The following is a 15,573-nucleotide window of genomic DNA, read 5'->3' as shown; positions in this document are numbered from 1 at the left end:
GTATCAGCACCTTAGGAAGCTTAGACTGCTGAAGTGGAAAGCAGTGTTTTCAGCACCATCAGGGAGAGGCCTTCAGCTGGCGAAGCTTGGGATCCCCACTAGCTAGCACTAAATATGTGTAGCTGTTGGGTGGGCCTGAGCCCTAACATAGTAACATAGTAGATGATGGCAGAAAAAGACCTGCATGGTCCATCTAGTCTGCCCAAGATAAACTCATATCTTGAATTTGTACCTGTCTTTTTCAGGGCACAGACTGTATAAGTCTGCCCAGCAGTATTTCCCGCCTCCCATCACCGCCTCTGGTACAGACCGTGTAAGTCTGCCCTCCCCTATCCTAGCCTCCCAACCACCAACCCCTCTTCCCCCCACCTGCTCCGCCACCCAATTTCAGCTAAGCTTCTGAGGATCCATTTCTGCTGCACAGGATTCCTTTATGCATATCCCACACATGTTTGAACTCCGTTACCGTTTTCATCTCTACCAACTCCCGTGGGAGGGCATTCCAAGCATCCACCACCCTCTCCGTGAAAAAATACTTCCTGACATCTTTTTTGAGTCTGCCCCCCTTCAATCTCATTTCATGTCCTCTCGTTCTACCGCCTTCCCTAAGTGGATGGGCCCAGGCCCACCTGTGGCTACGCCACTGTTGGTTAGTGTTGTATGATAGAGATTGTACTGCTACATAGCTAGATGAAAAAAAAAAAAAAAAACCAAACAGACCTTGGGTTCCTTGTATAAGTTTCACATAGAACAAATTATTAATGAATGAGGTGAGAAGCTGTCTTGTTAAACAAGAAAATTGATACTTGCCTGCGGTAGCATATGCACGGATCCTTCTGGCGTAAATTGAGAATGTGTCATTGTAATGGAAAGGTTTCATTATTTATCTGTCTTGTCAGCTATTTGGAGAATCGTTTTGACAGCATTCATTTTTTTTTTTGTAGCCTCACTTTTTTCGATTTCTGTCAACGTTTCTGTAAGACAAATTATCTGAGCTACGCAGTGTATCTGCTCCCCCTCCGTCACTGACCATCCTACCCATGAGAAGAGGGCTGTCCCTCGGCACATCTTCCGTTCTGTTTCAGTCGCCTTGTTCAGGATTTTTTTGTTGTTGTTGAGGAGTGTGGTAGCCGTGTTAGTCCACTCTTAAGGTTATCAATAGAAATCAAACAAAATAAAACATGGAAAAGAAAATAAGATGATACCTTTTTTATTGGACATAACTTAATACATTTCTTGATTAGCTTTCGAAGGTTGCCCTTCTTCCTCAGATCGGAAATAAGCAAATGTGCTAGCTGACAGTGTATATAAGTGAAAACATTCAAGCATTACTATGACAGTAAAATAGATACTAATGGAGATTCTACATGGAATGTTGCTATTCCACTAGCAACATTCCATGTAGAAATCGGCCCTTGTAGATCACCAACGTGGCCGCACAGGCTTCTGCTTCTGTGAGTCTGACGTCCTGCACGTACGTGCAGGACGTCAGACTCACAGAAACAGAAGCCTGTGCATCCTTCTACATGGAATGTTGCTACTATTGGAGATTCTACATGGAATGTTGCTATTCCACTAGCAACATTCCATGTAGAAGGATGCACAGGCTTCTGTTTCTGTGAGTCTGACGTCCTGCATGTACGTGCAGGACGTCAGACTCACAGAAGCAGAAGCCTGTGCGGCCACGTTGGTGATCTACAAGGGCCGATTTCTACATGGAATGTTGCTAGTGGAATAGCAACATTCCATGTAGAATCTATAGAAATCAAATAAAATAAAACATGGAAAAGAAAATAAGATGATACCTTTTTTATTGGACATAACTTAATACATTTCTTGATTAGCTTTCGAAGGTTGCCCTTCTTCGTCATTTTTGTTGTTGTTGAAAATCCTTAATGGGAATTCAGCCAAGGTTTAAAAGAGGAAACATTTTAGGTTGACACGTTAAACTTTTTTCTTCCGAAGCTTAGTTTTTAGAAGCAAACAGCTTTTTTCTTTTTTTAATTATTTGTTTGCATCTGCTTCACTAACGGATGAGAGTGAACACGTATGCTGAGGCTCCGTGATTGTTACTCAAGCTCAGAATGGCAGTATACGATAATAATTAGAGGCCAACCGAATTTCATTTTCGGTTTCAACTTCAGTTCCGAAACTGGCCAGAAATTCAGATTTTTCCCCCCACCCCATCCAACAGCGCTGCCCACTCTGTCCCTCCAACCAGTGGCGATCTTAGGTCGGCTGCCACCCGGGGTGGATCGCCGCTGCGCATCCCCCCCTGGGTGCAGCGGTGTCCATCCCCCCAGGGTGCAGCACGACACCCCCCCAGTGCAATGACCCCCCCCCCCCCCGGCACAATGACACCCCCTTCCCTGGTGCATCAAGCGCCCCCCCCCCCAGGTGCATTCTTGGCTGCTGGAGGGTGCAGAGAGCAGCCCCGCGCCTGTCGGCTCCACTGGCTCCCTGCTCCCTCTGCCCCGGAACAGGAAGTAACCTGTTCCGGGGCAGAGGAAGCAGGGAACCAGCAGAGCTGGCAGGTGCGCGGCTGCTCTCTGCACCCTCCAGCAGCGTGCACCTGTGGCGGACCACCCCCACCGCCCCCGCCCTTGGTACGCCACTGCCTCCAACCAAAAGCGCCATTCTCCTACCACCCCCAAGTCTGCCTTAGATGCCCTGGTGGTTTAATGGCTTAATTGGGGCAAGAGCAGTCCTTAGTCGCTCCTGCCCTTGCCATCTCTGCAGTCAGAATGGCCGAGATCTTCAGTGTACTGTTGGTTTCCTCTGTTTTATACTGGTGTATGAAGACCAACATAGCCAAAGTTTGAGTTACTCCATTGTTTATTAGGCTTCATTGGCTCCTGATAGAAACAAGGTCCATTTTTAAATTATGTTAGTGTTGTCCATTGTACAGGGATCCCCCCTCCCCCGCCCAATATGTGCATGGTATGATTATGTAAAAAAACCAACAAAAGTGGAGAAACTAGATCCGCTACAAGGGTAAAGATAACCCTCCCCCCCAAAAAAAAAAAGTAGCGTGATCAACCCGACACTTCCAAGACACCGTGGACGCAAGTAAGAGATAATCAACCTTTATTAAAAAATGTAAAATACTTTAAAAGACTCAACACGGAGCTGTGTTTCGGCGAAAAACGCCTGCTTCAGGAGTCTATAAATTTAAAAGGAGTATACAATTACAATGCATAGAAAATAACAATGCATAAAAATATATACGTGACTTATTATAAGAATATGAAAAGTAACGACTAATAAAACAAGGAGTTTTTTTTACAAAGACATAAAAGGTATATGCTAAAAAGATAAAGAATAAACATCCAAAAAAACTGTAAATTACATAGGGCTAATTAAAAAAGAGCGAATGTAAATCGGACTATTAGTATAAACAGCAATACAAAAAGGTATTAATAAAAGAGCTAAAGTGAATACAATTATTTTAGAGATGAAACCTTAATTATGTCCATCTGTAACAGAATTCTAAGGTGGTCAAATGTGCATATCAACGATGAGTAAGATTTTAATGCTAACTTGTTTGTTCTGTAAGCCAGTGGATGGGGCAGCTTAGGCAAGCAAGCCAAATCAAGCCTAAAAAGTGGACAATGCAAAACATGAAGAGGTACATATAGAAAGATGAAGAGAAACATGTGGAAAGGAGAAAATAGCAAAATGTACAGGGGAAAACAGGAGGAATGATACGCACCTCTAAAGTCTGTAATGACCTGTTTCTTGCCAAATCCAGAGGCCACTACTCCATCCTCATCCTCCTCGATCTATCCGCCGCTTTTGACACTGTCAATCATGATTTACTTCTTGCCACACTGTCCTCATTTGGGTTCCAGGGCTCTGTCCTCTCCTGGTTCTCCTCCTATCTCTCCCACCGCACCTTCAGAGTCCACTCTCATGGATCCTCCTCCACCCCCATCCCGCTATCTGTTGGTGTTCCCCAGGGATCTGTCCTTGGACCCCTTCTCTTCTCAATCTACACCTCTTCCCTGGGCTCCCTGATCTCATCTCATGGTTTCCACTATCATCTCTATGCTGATGACACCCAGCTGTATCTCTCCACACCAGATATCACCGCGGAGACCCAGGCAAAGGTATCAGCCTGCTTATCCGACATTGCTGCCTGGATGTCCAACCGCCACCTGAAACTGAACATGTCCAAGACCTAGCTCATCGTCTTTCCACCAAAACCCACTTCTCTTCCTCCACTTTCTATCTCAGTTGATAACACCCTCATCCTCCCCGTCTCATCTGCCCGCAACCTTGGAGTCATCTTTGACTCCTCCCCCTCCTTCTCTGCGCATATCCAGCAGATAGCCAAGACCTGTCGCTTCTTCCTGTTTAAGATCAGCAAAATTCACCCTTTCCTCTCTGAACACACCACCCGAACTCTCGTCCACTCTCTCATTACCTCTCGCCTTGTCTACTGCAACTTACTCCTCACCGGCCTCCCACTTAGCCACCTATCCCCCCTTCAATCTGTTCAGAACTCTGCTGCACGTCTTATATTCCGCCAGAACCGATATACTCATGTCACCCCTCTCCTCAGGTCACTTCACTGGCTTCCAATCAGATACCGCATTCAGTTCAAGCTTCTCCTTCTTACCTATAAATGCACTCAGTCTGCTGCCCCTCACTACCTCTCTACCCTCATCTCCCCTTACGTTCCCGCCCGTAACCTCCGTTCACAGGACAAATCCCTCCTCTCATTACCCTTCTCCACCACCGCCAACTCCAGGCTCCGCTCATTCTGCCTCGCCTCACCCTATGCTTGGAACAACCTTCCCGAGCCCTTACGCCAAGCCCCCTCCCTGCCCATCTTCAAGTCTTTGCTTAAAGCCCACCTCTTCAATGCTGCGTTCGGCACCTAACTCTTTTAGGAAATCCAGACTGCACCAGTTTGACTGCCCCTGTCAGACTGAGTGTTCACGTGTCCTTTAGATTGTAAGCTCTTTGAGCAGGGACTGTCCTTCTATGTTAAATTGTACAGCGCTGCGTAACCCTAGTAGCGCTTTAGAAATGTTAAGTAGTAGTAGTACCTTTAAATAGACTAGTGATAGGTGAATGCACCAAGCATAAGCTTTAAAGTACCAATACAGACTGTAGAGACAAGCAAAAGGGAAAAGGTATATGTAAACATGGGATACTAGAAAATGCAGTTAAAAAGTGTCTGATAACAGAGGACAAGAGCTCGGCTTAGCGAATGTTATAAACAAATTGGAAGGAAAAGCCGTGAATTTTAAAGGTAAGTATCGTTCCTCCTGTTTTCCCTGTACATTTTGCTATTTTCTCCTTTCCGCATGTTTCTCTTCATCTACACGGTTAGCGTGCACTAAAAAACGGTAACTCGCCTCCAAGAGCACGTAGTCAAATCTTGAATAGGTTGCCATGGGGTACGACAGGGATCAAGGAGTAGCATGGTAAGGGGGCAAGCATGCTGAACGGGAAGATGGGTGAATAGGGTATGGGGGGGGGAGGGGGAAGAGGGGGATGGGGATGAATGATGAGGCATAAATAGTTATCTTAAGGGGGTTGTTGAAGAGGGGTAATGTTTGGATGGGGATTGGGAAGAAGGAATAAGTTAAAACGTTGATGATACACTGCACATTTAGTTAGTCTAAGCTGTTTTCTTATGATTAGATGGCGTGTACTTGATGATTGCGAAATGTTGTTCTAAATTGTATAGTCAATAAAAATTGTTAAAAGTAAAAATCCCTTTTCCAAAGAGGAGGGTAAACCCTGTTGCTCCACCTTGTGGGCAGTAATTTGGCTTTCCCTTGAATAGTTAAGTGAATAAGTATGGGTAAATGGGGTGGTGTACAGGTGGGGAGAGGAAACATAAAATCTTGAGGATGGAATTTCTTACTTTGTACTGTTCTATATGATGTTCACTTGTGTCAAATCATACAGAGCTTGTTGAAGTGTTTAACTTGTTGGATTCTCAATAATAAAATTGTTGAAACATAAAAACGATAACTCGCCTCTAGCACAGCTTAGTAAACAGGACCCTGTTTACTAAGCCACTCTGTAGGCACGCTAACGATAACGACGCCCATTATATTACTACTACTTATCACTTCTATAGCGCTACAGGGCATACGCAGCGCTGTACACCATACATGAAAAAGACAGTCCCTGCTCAAAGAGCTCACAATCTAAAAATGGAATGTTGCTAGTGGAATAGCAACATTCCATGTAGAATCTCAAATAGTAGCAACAGAATCTCCAGTAGTAGCAACATTCCATCTAGAATTTCCAATAGTAGCAACATTCCATGTAGAATCTCAAATAGTAGCAACATTCCATGTAGAATCTCAAGTAATAGCAACATTCCAGAATCTCAAATAGTAACAACATCCCATGTTCCACTGCACTAACCACTAGGCTACTCCCCCACTAGCAACATTCCATGTAGAAGCCTGCGCACGTGCAGGACGTCAGACTCACAGAAACAGAATGCCTGCGCGGCCGCGTTGCTGATCTGCAAGGGCAGGCTTCTACATTACTACTACTACTTATCACTTCTATAGCGCTACAAGACATACGCAGCGCTGTACACCGTACATGAAAAGACAGTCCCTGCGCAAAGAGCTCACAATCTAAAAATGGAATGTTGCTAGTGGAATAGCAACATTCCATGTAGAATCTCAAGTAATAGCAACATTCCAGAATCTCAAATAGTAACAACATCCCATGTTCCACTGCACTAACCACAAGGCTACTCCTCCACTAGTAACATTCCATCTAGAAGCCTGCCCTTGTAGATCAGCAATGCGGCCGCGCAGGCTTCTGTTCCTGTGAGTCTGACGTCCTGCACGTATGACTCACAGAAACAGAAGCCTGCGCGGCCGCGTTGCTGATCTGCAAGGGCGGGCTTCTACATTACTGCTACTGCTACTTATCACTTCTGTAGCGCTACAAGGCATACGCAACGCTGTACACCATACAAGAAAAAGACAGTCCCTGCTCAAAGAGCTCACAACATTCCCATGGGTGTCTCTAGTGTTAGCGCGTGCTAACTTTTTGCGCCCGCTAAAGAGTTTGAGCGCCTACAGCGCGGTTTAGTAAACAGGGCCCTGAGCTTGTTATTGTTATCATTCCTGTATCAAGCCGCTAAATGGTGGCATGAGTTGCTGATTTGAAATTAGCCAATTATAGATTGTCCTGGAAAGCTTTGAAAACATTTGTATTTCAGAAATGTGTATTGAATAAGTCGTAATAGTTTTATGTTCAGGTTGTTAATTCCTAGAAGTTAACCGGCAGGCTTTTTTTTTGTAAACCACATTGAACTTTTTATGTGGGATATAAATATTTTTCATGTAGTGTATTTCTAGTCTGCTTAGTAAGGTGGTTAGGGTTGTTTCTGCTGTCCTGCGGAGGGATACCCCCCCCCCCCCCTCTATGCCTTTTCTTAGATGTGCTACTCTGTTAAGTTTTGCTTTTAATGGAAATGCTGTATACCTTCTTTACTAGGTTTTACTACCTTTTTGGAAGAAATTCCCTGGAAGCAGTGTACAGCAGGAATAATGGGTCCTTTTACCAAGCTAGGGCAGAAAAGGACACTGCACTAGCAGCGAGGGACTGTTTTTCCCACATCTGGTAAAAGCCCCCCTCCCTCCCCCCCCCCCCCCCCCAAATGGCCAAATGGTAAGATAACTCTTACCACATGGCCATGCGGTGGGGAGACCTTACCGCCACCCATTGAGGTGGTGATAAGGGCCCCCGCGCTAACCTTGGCGGTAACCGGGCTGTGTGCGTCGATGCCCGATTACCAGCGGGCTGTTGCCGCGCAAACCATTTCTGGGGTGTTTTCTTTTTCCCCAGGAAATGGTGCACGCTCAGGGTGGGGCTACCGCTGGCAGCTGCGTTGGGCCAGCAGTAGTCCCAGAAGAGCTAGTGGTAAGCCTGTGTTGGACTTAGGCCCACTCTGTGAAAGGTCCCCAATCTGATTTGAATCCATTCTCTGTGTTTATCCCATGCTTTAAAAAAAAAAAAAAATTCCTTTATTATCCCCTCATCCGGGAGGATACTCTTTCTATGAAAAACAAAACAAAACAAAAAAAACTTCTATTGCAAGTAAGGTGACCCTAAAGCACAATCCAGAAACAAAGGGAAAAACATATATGCAGAAGGTGCCATGCGGTAAATATCCATTGTCAGGGTCATTTGCTGCCTTTTGTATGAATAGCAAAACCACGGTTTGTTTAGAGGAAAAGTAAATTTGTGTTGCATCTGCCTTGGTTTTAGTGAATGTGCATTTCCTGTTCTATCCACTGACCATCTCCCTGCTTTGCCTCTCTTCTCCACAGTCTGCTGCTTTGTGGTTCACAAGAGGTGCCATGAATTTGTTACTTTTTCCTGTCCTGGTGCGGACAAAGGGCCTGACACAGATGTGAGTACATTGGCAGATGTTTTCTTTAATATGGAATGCTGTGTTATATATGCATTGATGTGACGATATCCCCCTCTGAGTGCTCATGAATACTGATAAGTTTATTACAAAAAAAAATGGGAAGATCAGAAAATCAATTTGAAAATATTAAAGATAACGCGTGTACGTTCTATGGTTAATGAGGAATGTAGTTCCATGCTTACGGACAGATAAAGCAAAGGGCATCAAAGAAGGTAAACTTGAAATTTATATGAATTAACTTTACAAACCTATGTGGCTGTTGTTCCAATTAGCCATAAGTAAGCTACACTTTTTTTTTTGTACTGCAAAATTTTAACTTGGTCTTGCTCTGGAGAAGCATTCTTTACGCCAATCTGGACACTGACTCCCGGTTTCCAATTGTATTACCTTCAAAGTACTCTTAATGAGCTATAAAACTTACCACACACAAGTGTTGCCATACTGGGGTAGACCAAAGGTCCATCAAGCCCAGCACCCTGTTTCCAACAGTGGCCAATCCAGGTCACAGTTACCTGGGAAGATCCCAAAAAGTACAATGCGTTTTATGCTGCTTATCCCAGAAATAAGCAGTGGAGTTTCCCCAAGTCAATTTTAATAATAATCTACCTTTTTTAAACCCCACTAACCGCCTTTACCACATTCTCTGGCAACGAATTCCAGAGTTTAATTACCTCTCTATCTTTCTTGCCTGCTAATACTTTACATACCCCCAGAATCCCTTTGCTCTTCATGACATCTTACAGTACCAACCCATTGACAAATCTGCTTCGACACCATTGTGTGAGGAATATGAGGGTGAGAGGGAGAATGAAGGCACAAGGAGGAACGAGGAGGCTCGAGAGGAAGGGAGACTGGGTACAGAAAGGGAGGAGTTTTTTCCCCTGGGGGATTGGAGAAAAGGAAAAGACTACAATTCCCAGCAGCCCCTGAGTAGGGCCCGTGGTAGAAACAGGGACTTCAATCCCCAACAGCCCCCAGAGGAGGTCAGGAGAAGGGCAAGAGAAGGGAGTTGGAAAAACCTGTCCTAGAGAGCCAGGTTGAGGGAAGGACTTCTGAACCTGCCCAATCAAGCAAATGAAGAGCAGCTGAACAATGGGTGTGGGGAGGAACCTATGGACTAGCAAGGGGAAGAAAAGGGGGAGGAAGTAGGGCAAGAGGAGCCGATGGAGATTGCTGCTCTGCCTAAACTGGAAGGAAAGGAGGTGAAACAGGAGAGGGCTGCTCGGGAGGAGAGCCTGGTAGAAGAAGGGAAAAGGTGGCTATCCCACGAGGGGAGCTGAGAGAACAGGTTTACCACGGAAGGGTCATGCAGATGGTGGTCAGGGTGTAATGCTGGCCTGGTTGGGGAGGGTCCCTTGCCACTCTCCCTAGGTTGATTTCTTTTGAAAGGGAGAGAGGAGGAATGGTGGTTTTGGGCATAACTGCTATACATGAACTGCTGGGGAGTTTGAACCCTTTTTGATCTACTGGGTTTGGAGAATTACTTGGCATAACTGCTATACATGGAACTGCTGGGAGTTTGAACCCTTCCTGAACTGCTGTGTTGGGGAATTGTTTGGCCTAACTGCTGACATGAACTGCTGGGGAGGGTTTGAACCCTTTTTGAGCTACTTTATTTGAAGAATTGCTTTGCATAACTGCTTTATATGAACTGCTGAGAATTTGGAACCTTTTGACTTTTCCAAGAGTCTCCTGGTGGTGGAGACCTTACAATACGTTGTAAAATATTTAGTGTAAATGAACCCTTTCTTTGGAACATGCTCCCTTTACATCTTGGTCTGGAATCCTTCTTTACTAAATTTGAAATAGGCCTGAAAACCTTTCTCTTTTCAGGCACATTTCAGCGACCTTCGTTAAATTTGACTTCTGCTCGGATTGGTACACAGTAGTGGATGAATCTGCTACACCCCACTCCGCAACTATCCTCTTTCCTTCCCCCTCCCATGACCTATCTTTTACCCTTCCCTTTTTTGACATTGCTCTTTCTTATCCTATCTTTTCAAACTTTTATTATAATTTTTACATGTAAACCGCCTAGATCAGGGGTGTCCAACCTCGGCCCTCACCGGGCCAGGTATGCATGCAAATAGATCTCATGCATATTCATTGGGGAAATCCTGAAAACCCAACTGGATTGCGGTCCTCGAGGATCAAGGTTGCACAACCCTGGCCTAGGTAAACCCTTCAAGAGCACTATATCAATTTTAAATAAAACTAGGAAATTTTGTACCCTTTGTGGCCAGAAATTAGTAGTAATAGTAGTAAAGAGCCTGGTCTGGGACTACGGGACCATGATCAGCAATAAATCTCCAGAAATGTCCCAACTAACATCATGACCAAATTTCTTCTGTGCAAGAATTATTTTATGCCGTTCCAAATTCCACATAAATACAAGTGCATCAACTTGGTAATATGGAAAGCTTTGCTTTTCAGATTTTTTATAAGGGTATTTTCAGGATGTGACTCCTATAGGTTCCTCATTGCTCGTAACAGCTGTACAGCTTGTCCTGGGTATTCTACAAACAGCTGCGTTGCATTAGAAATAATTTGTCAGCGTGACTTCTGTAAGATGTAGCAGGATCAGAGCCAGCTGTGACACTAGGAGAAGCATAATCGAACGGGGCGCCCAAGTTTTCTTACGGGATGTCCTTGCAGGATGTCCCGGCGAAGGGGCGGGGGAAACCCTTATTATCGAAACAAGATGGGCGGCCATCTTTCGTTTCGATAATACAGTCGGGGATGCCCAAATCTCGACATTTAGGTTGACCTTAGAGATGGTCGTTCCCGATTTTCGGCGATAATGGAAACCGAGGACACCCATCTCAGAAATGACCAAATCTAAGCCATTTGGTCATGGGAGGAGCCAGCATTCGTAGTGCACTGGTCCCCCTAGGGGTCACTGCAGTGGACTCCAGAAAAAGCTCCCAGGTGCATAGCTCCCGTACCTTGTGTGCTGAGCCTCCAAACCACCCCCCCCCAAAAGAAAACCCCACCCCCCACAACTGTACATCACTACCATAGCCCTTAGGGATGAAGGGGGGCACCTAGATGTGGGTAGAGTGGGTTTTGGAGGGCTCACATTTACCACCACAAATATAACAGCAGGGGGTGGGGGTGGGCCTGGGTCCGCCTGCCTGAAGTGCACTGCAGTACCCACTAAAACTGCTCCAGGGACCTGCATACTGCTGTCATGGAACTGGGTATGATATTTGAGGCTGGAAAAAATATTTACCTTTTTTTTAGGGTGGGAGGGGGTTAGTGACCACTGGATGATTAAGTGGAGGTCACCCCCGATTCCCTCCGGTGGTCATCTGGTCATTTAGGGCACATTGTTGTGGCTTGGTCATAAAAAAAAAGGGCCAAGTAAAGTCGGCCAAGTGTTTGTCAGGGGCGCCCTTCTTTTTTCCATTATCAGCTGAGGATGCCCACGTGTTAAGCATGCCCCAGTCCCGCCTTTGCTATGCTTCCGAAACGCCCCCGTGAACTTTGGTCGTCCCCGCGACGGAAAGCAGTTGAAGACGCCCAAAATCGGCTTTCGATTATGCCGATTTGGGCGACCCTGTGAGAAGGACGCCCATCTCCCGATTTGTGTCGAAAGATGGGCGCCCTTCTCTTTTGAAAATAAGCCTTTAGGTGGACTAGGGGTCTGCCTAGGGTGTCGGAATTTGGTGCAGCTCCAGCATGTGCTAGACCCTCCTCTCTGCTGGGCTGCTTCCATTGTTGTCCCCATGTCCTCCATCAGCCCGAACTGAAAAGGCGATTCGATTGTGGCGTGGGTCCTGTAACCGCAAACCCATGCTCAAGCCCTGCCAAGTTTTTTTTTTGTTACATTTGTACCCCGCGCTTTCCCACTTATGGCAGGCTCAATGCGGCTTACATATACAGGTACTTATTTGTACATGGGGCAATGGAGGGTTAAGTGACTTGCCCAGAGTCACAAGGAGCTGCCTGTGCCTGAAGTGGGAATTGAACTCAGTTCCTCAGTTCCCCAGGACCAGAGTCCACCACCCTAACCACTAGGCCACTCCTCCACTGTTGCTACTATTTGAGATTCTACATGGAATGTTGCTATTCCACTAGCAACATTCCATGTAGAAGTCGGCCCTTGCAGATCACCAATGTGGCCGCGCAGGCTTCTGCTTCTGTGAGTCTGCCGTCCTGCACGTACGTGCAGGACGTCAGACTCACAGAAACAGAAGCCTGCGCAGCCTTCTACATGGAATGTTGGTAGTGGAATAGCAACATTCCATGTAGAATCTCCAATAGTAGCAACATTCCATGTAGAATCTCCAATAGTATCTATTTTATTTTTGTTACATTTGTACCCCGCGCTTTCCCACTCATGGCAGGCTCAATGCGGCTTACATGGGGCAATGGAGGGTTAAGTGACTTGCCCAGAGTCACAAGGAGCTGCCTGTGCCTGAAGTGGGAATCAAACTCAGTTCCTCAGGACCAAAGTCCACCACCCTAACCACTAGGCCACTCCTCCACTGTTGCTACTATTTTGAGATTCTACATGGAATGTTGCTATTCCACTAGCAACATTCCATGTAGAAGTCGGCCCTTGCAGATCACCAATGTGGCCGCGCAGGCTTCTGCTTCTGTGAGTCTGCATCAGACTCACAGAAACAGAAGCCTGCGCAGCCTTCTACATTGAATGTTGCTAGTGGAATAGCAACATTCCATGGTAGAATCTCCAATAGAAGCAATAGAATCTCAATAGTAGCAACATTCCATGTAGAATCTCCAATAGTATCTATTTTATTTTTGTTACATTTGTACCCTGTGCTTTCCCCCTCATGGCAGGCTCAATGTGGCTTACATGGGGCAATGGAGGGTTAAGTGACTTGCCCAGAGTCACAAGGAGCTGCCTGTGCCTGAAGTGGGAATCGAACTCAGTTCCCCAGGACCAGAGTCCACCACCCTAACCACTAGGCCACTCCTCCACTTAACTTCTTCTCCCTCCCCCCCCCAGGTAGACTTCTGTTTGTGATTTGTGAGATATGGCAATACTTTAGTATAGACCAGTACTCGCACTGCCCTCAATGTTCTTTTAAGCTTTGGACCGGCAGCAATAAGGAAGAAGAGGGAGAATGATACCCCTTGTGGGGGGAGGGTGAGATGCTAGTTTTTGAGGGGGGAAGATGCTGGCCATGGAATAAGGAAGGTAGAGGGGGAAAGGGAAGATGCTAGCCATGGGAATAGTGAGTGGAGGTGGGGAGTTTGGTAGGTCTTTTGAGTGCCCCTGGAGGTTTGTGGGGGGGGGGGGGGGGGGGGGGCACACGACTGAATGCAAGGAGACCTGTTTAGCAACCTATTGAGCCAGAGTATTACTTGATTTATGCTTGGCTGTAAAAATCCCGTGTTTTATGAGAGTCACAGAAGGCTCCAAAAAAGCCACATGAGACTTCTAGGCCTGCAGTAGAATGCTATAAATGTTTTACACATTAGAACGGAAGATTTGCAGCGGATTATAGAGTTATCAAAAGAAACTTGCATTTTCATTAGTGCTGTATCCCCCTAATTCTACAAAAGTTGCCAAAAACTGGCGTTAATTGGCTGAAAACCTACCTCTTCAAACAAGCCTATCCAAACGACCCAACAATTTACGAACCTAATCCACACCACTAACACTATCCATATCTCAATTCTTCCCCCCACATCTCTTCCTTTTGTCCTACTCTATACAACTGTGTTATCTCTGCGATACTTTTACCCATACATTGTAAGCTGCACTGAACCTGCTATCGAGCAGGAAAGAGCGGGGTATAAATGCTACAAATAAATGTACAATTTAATTGAATAATGAGCCAATTAGCACCAGTAACTGGCTTTTTAACAAGCCATTATTTCCACTAATTAGATTTAGTTAATATTTACACGTATAAATTTAGGCATGGGTTCTGTGCCTAAAGTTTACGCACGATTTGAAAAAGGGGGTACGGAAATGGGAGGGTTATGGGCATAACGGGGCGTTTCTAAGATTAATATGCGTTGTTATAGAATAACGGGATATGCCCCTAATGTAGGCACATACACGGACACCACATTTCAGTTGGTGCAAATGGCTGCACCTAAAGCACGGCTTATAGAATAGCGCTTTTTTTGGTGCCATATATAAATTTCTAGCCCTGTCCCCCGGATTCTGTATAGCAGGCCTAGAGATGCGTGCCGAAATCCAAACAGTTTCTGTAACAATGATTCGTAAGTTAATTGGCTTAACAAGCTAATCAGTGTTAACAGCATTTAATAAGCAATAATGAGAACTAATTGACAATCATTAGAATTTACGCGCGCAACTCCCTAATCGTATTCTGTAACGCACTGCGCCTAACTTTGAATGTCCGCAGGCAAAAAGTGGTATGGTTGTGGACGTTTCAAAGTTTACATGCGTTGTTATATAGAAAATGGCCCTTTGCGGCTAAATCTACATGCTGGGATTTACGCCACATTTTCATTGGTGTAAACGGAGGCGCATAGTTTTAGGCGCTGTAATATCAACTAAGTGTATTCTATATACTGCGTCTAAATCTAGGCGCCGCTTATAGAATATACGTAGGCGGAAATGTTTTCTGCGCTGATTTTCTAGGCGCCATATATGGAATCCGTCCTAATGTGCGTATTCGGGTGCTCTTGAATTGTTACTGCTATTAATCTTCTGAATTCTTTAATAACAATAAAGTGAATGCAGATGTTTTGGTGCACAATGAGACCAGCATTCCAGCTGGTTAGTCACAGAAATACAGCGGCGTCTGCTTCATGGTGCACGTGTTTTTAGATGCAGCCATGATTAACATGAGCAATAATTGGAAAACATTTCATCTGATTATTTATTCATGATCGTCATCCCTCCCATGTGCTGATGTTATGCATATTTATTTTTTCTTCATTTTATATTTCTGGTTTTAAAGCTAGCCAAAAAAACAATTTTGCTTCATCATACTCCATTAGTCATTTATGAAATAGAAATCTGTCTTCATTGAACCAGTATGGCTAATAAACTCATGAATACTACATATGCAATAAACATGCAGCAAATCCCAACTCAGATTTTTAAAAATAGCAGCTGTTGATGCTGTGCACAATCCGAGATTTTGACACTTTTTTTAAAAATAGACTATCTCGTTGATTTTTAATTTTCCTAA

General features: G+C 45.1%; 1 protein-coding gene across 2 annotated transcripts in view; it reads left to right on the top strand.

Moving 5' to 3' along the window:
• The window catches only part of PRKCA (protein kinase C alpha), a 611,673-nt gene that overhangs the window by 195,364 nt on the left and 400,736 nt on the right, over window positions 1-15,573 (top strand). For both annotated transcript variants that reach the window (XM_030208456.1, XM_030208455.1), the window contains exon 3: window positions 8,325-8,407. In XM_030208456.1, the coding sequence (XP_030064316.1) occupies window positions 8,325-8,407 (83 nt within the window). The remainder of the gene's footprint in view (window positions 1-8,324; window positions 8,408-15,573) is intronic.

Source organism: Microcaecilia unicolor, chromosome 6 (genome assembly GCF_901765095.1).
Source record: "Microcaecilia unicolor chromosome 6, aMicUni1.1, whole genome shotgun sequence".
Taxonomy (NCBI): domain Eukaryota; kingdom Metazoa; phylum Chordata; class Amphibia; order Gymnophiona; family Siphonopidae; genus Microcaecilia; species Microcaecilia unicolor.
Note: the sequence above shows the minus strand (reverse complement) of the source record. Positions and strands in the feature narration are given on the sequence as shown.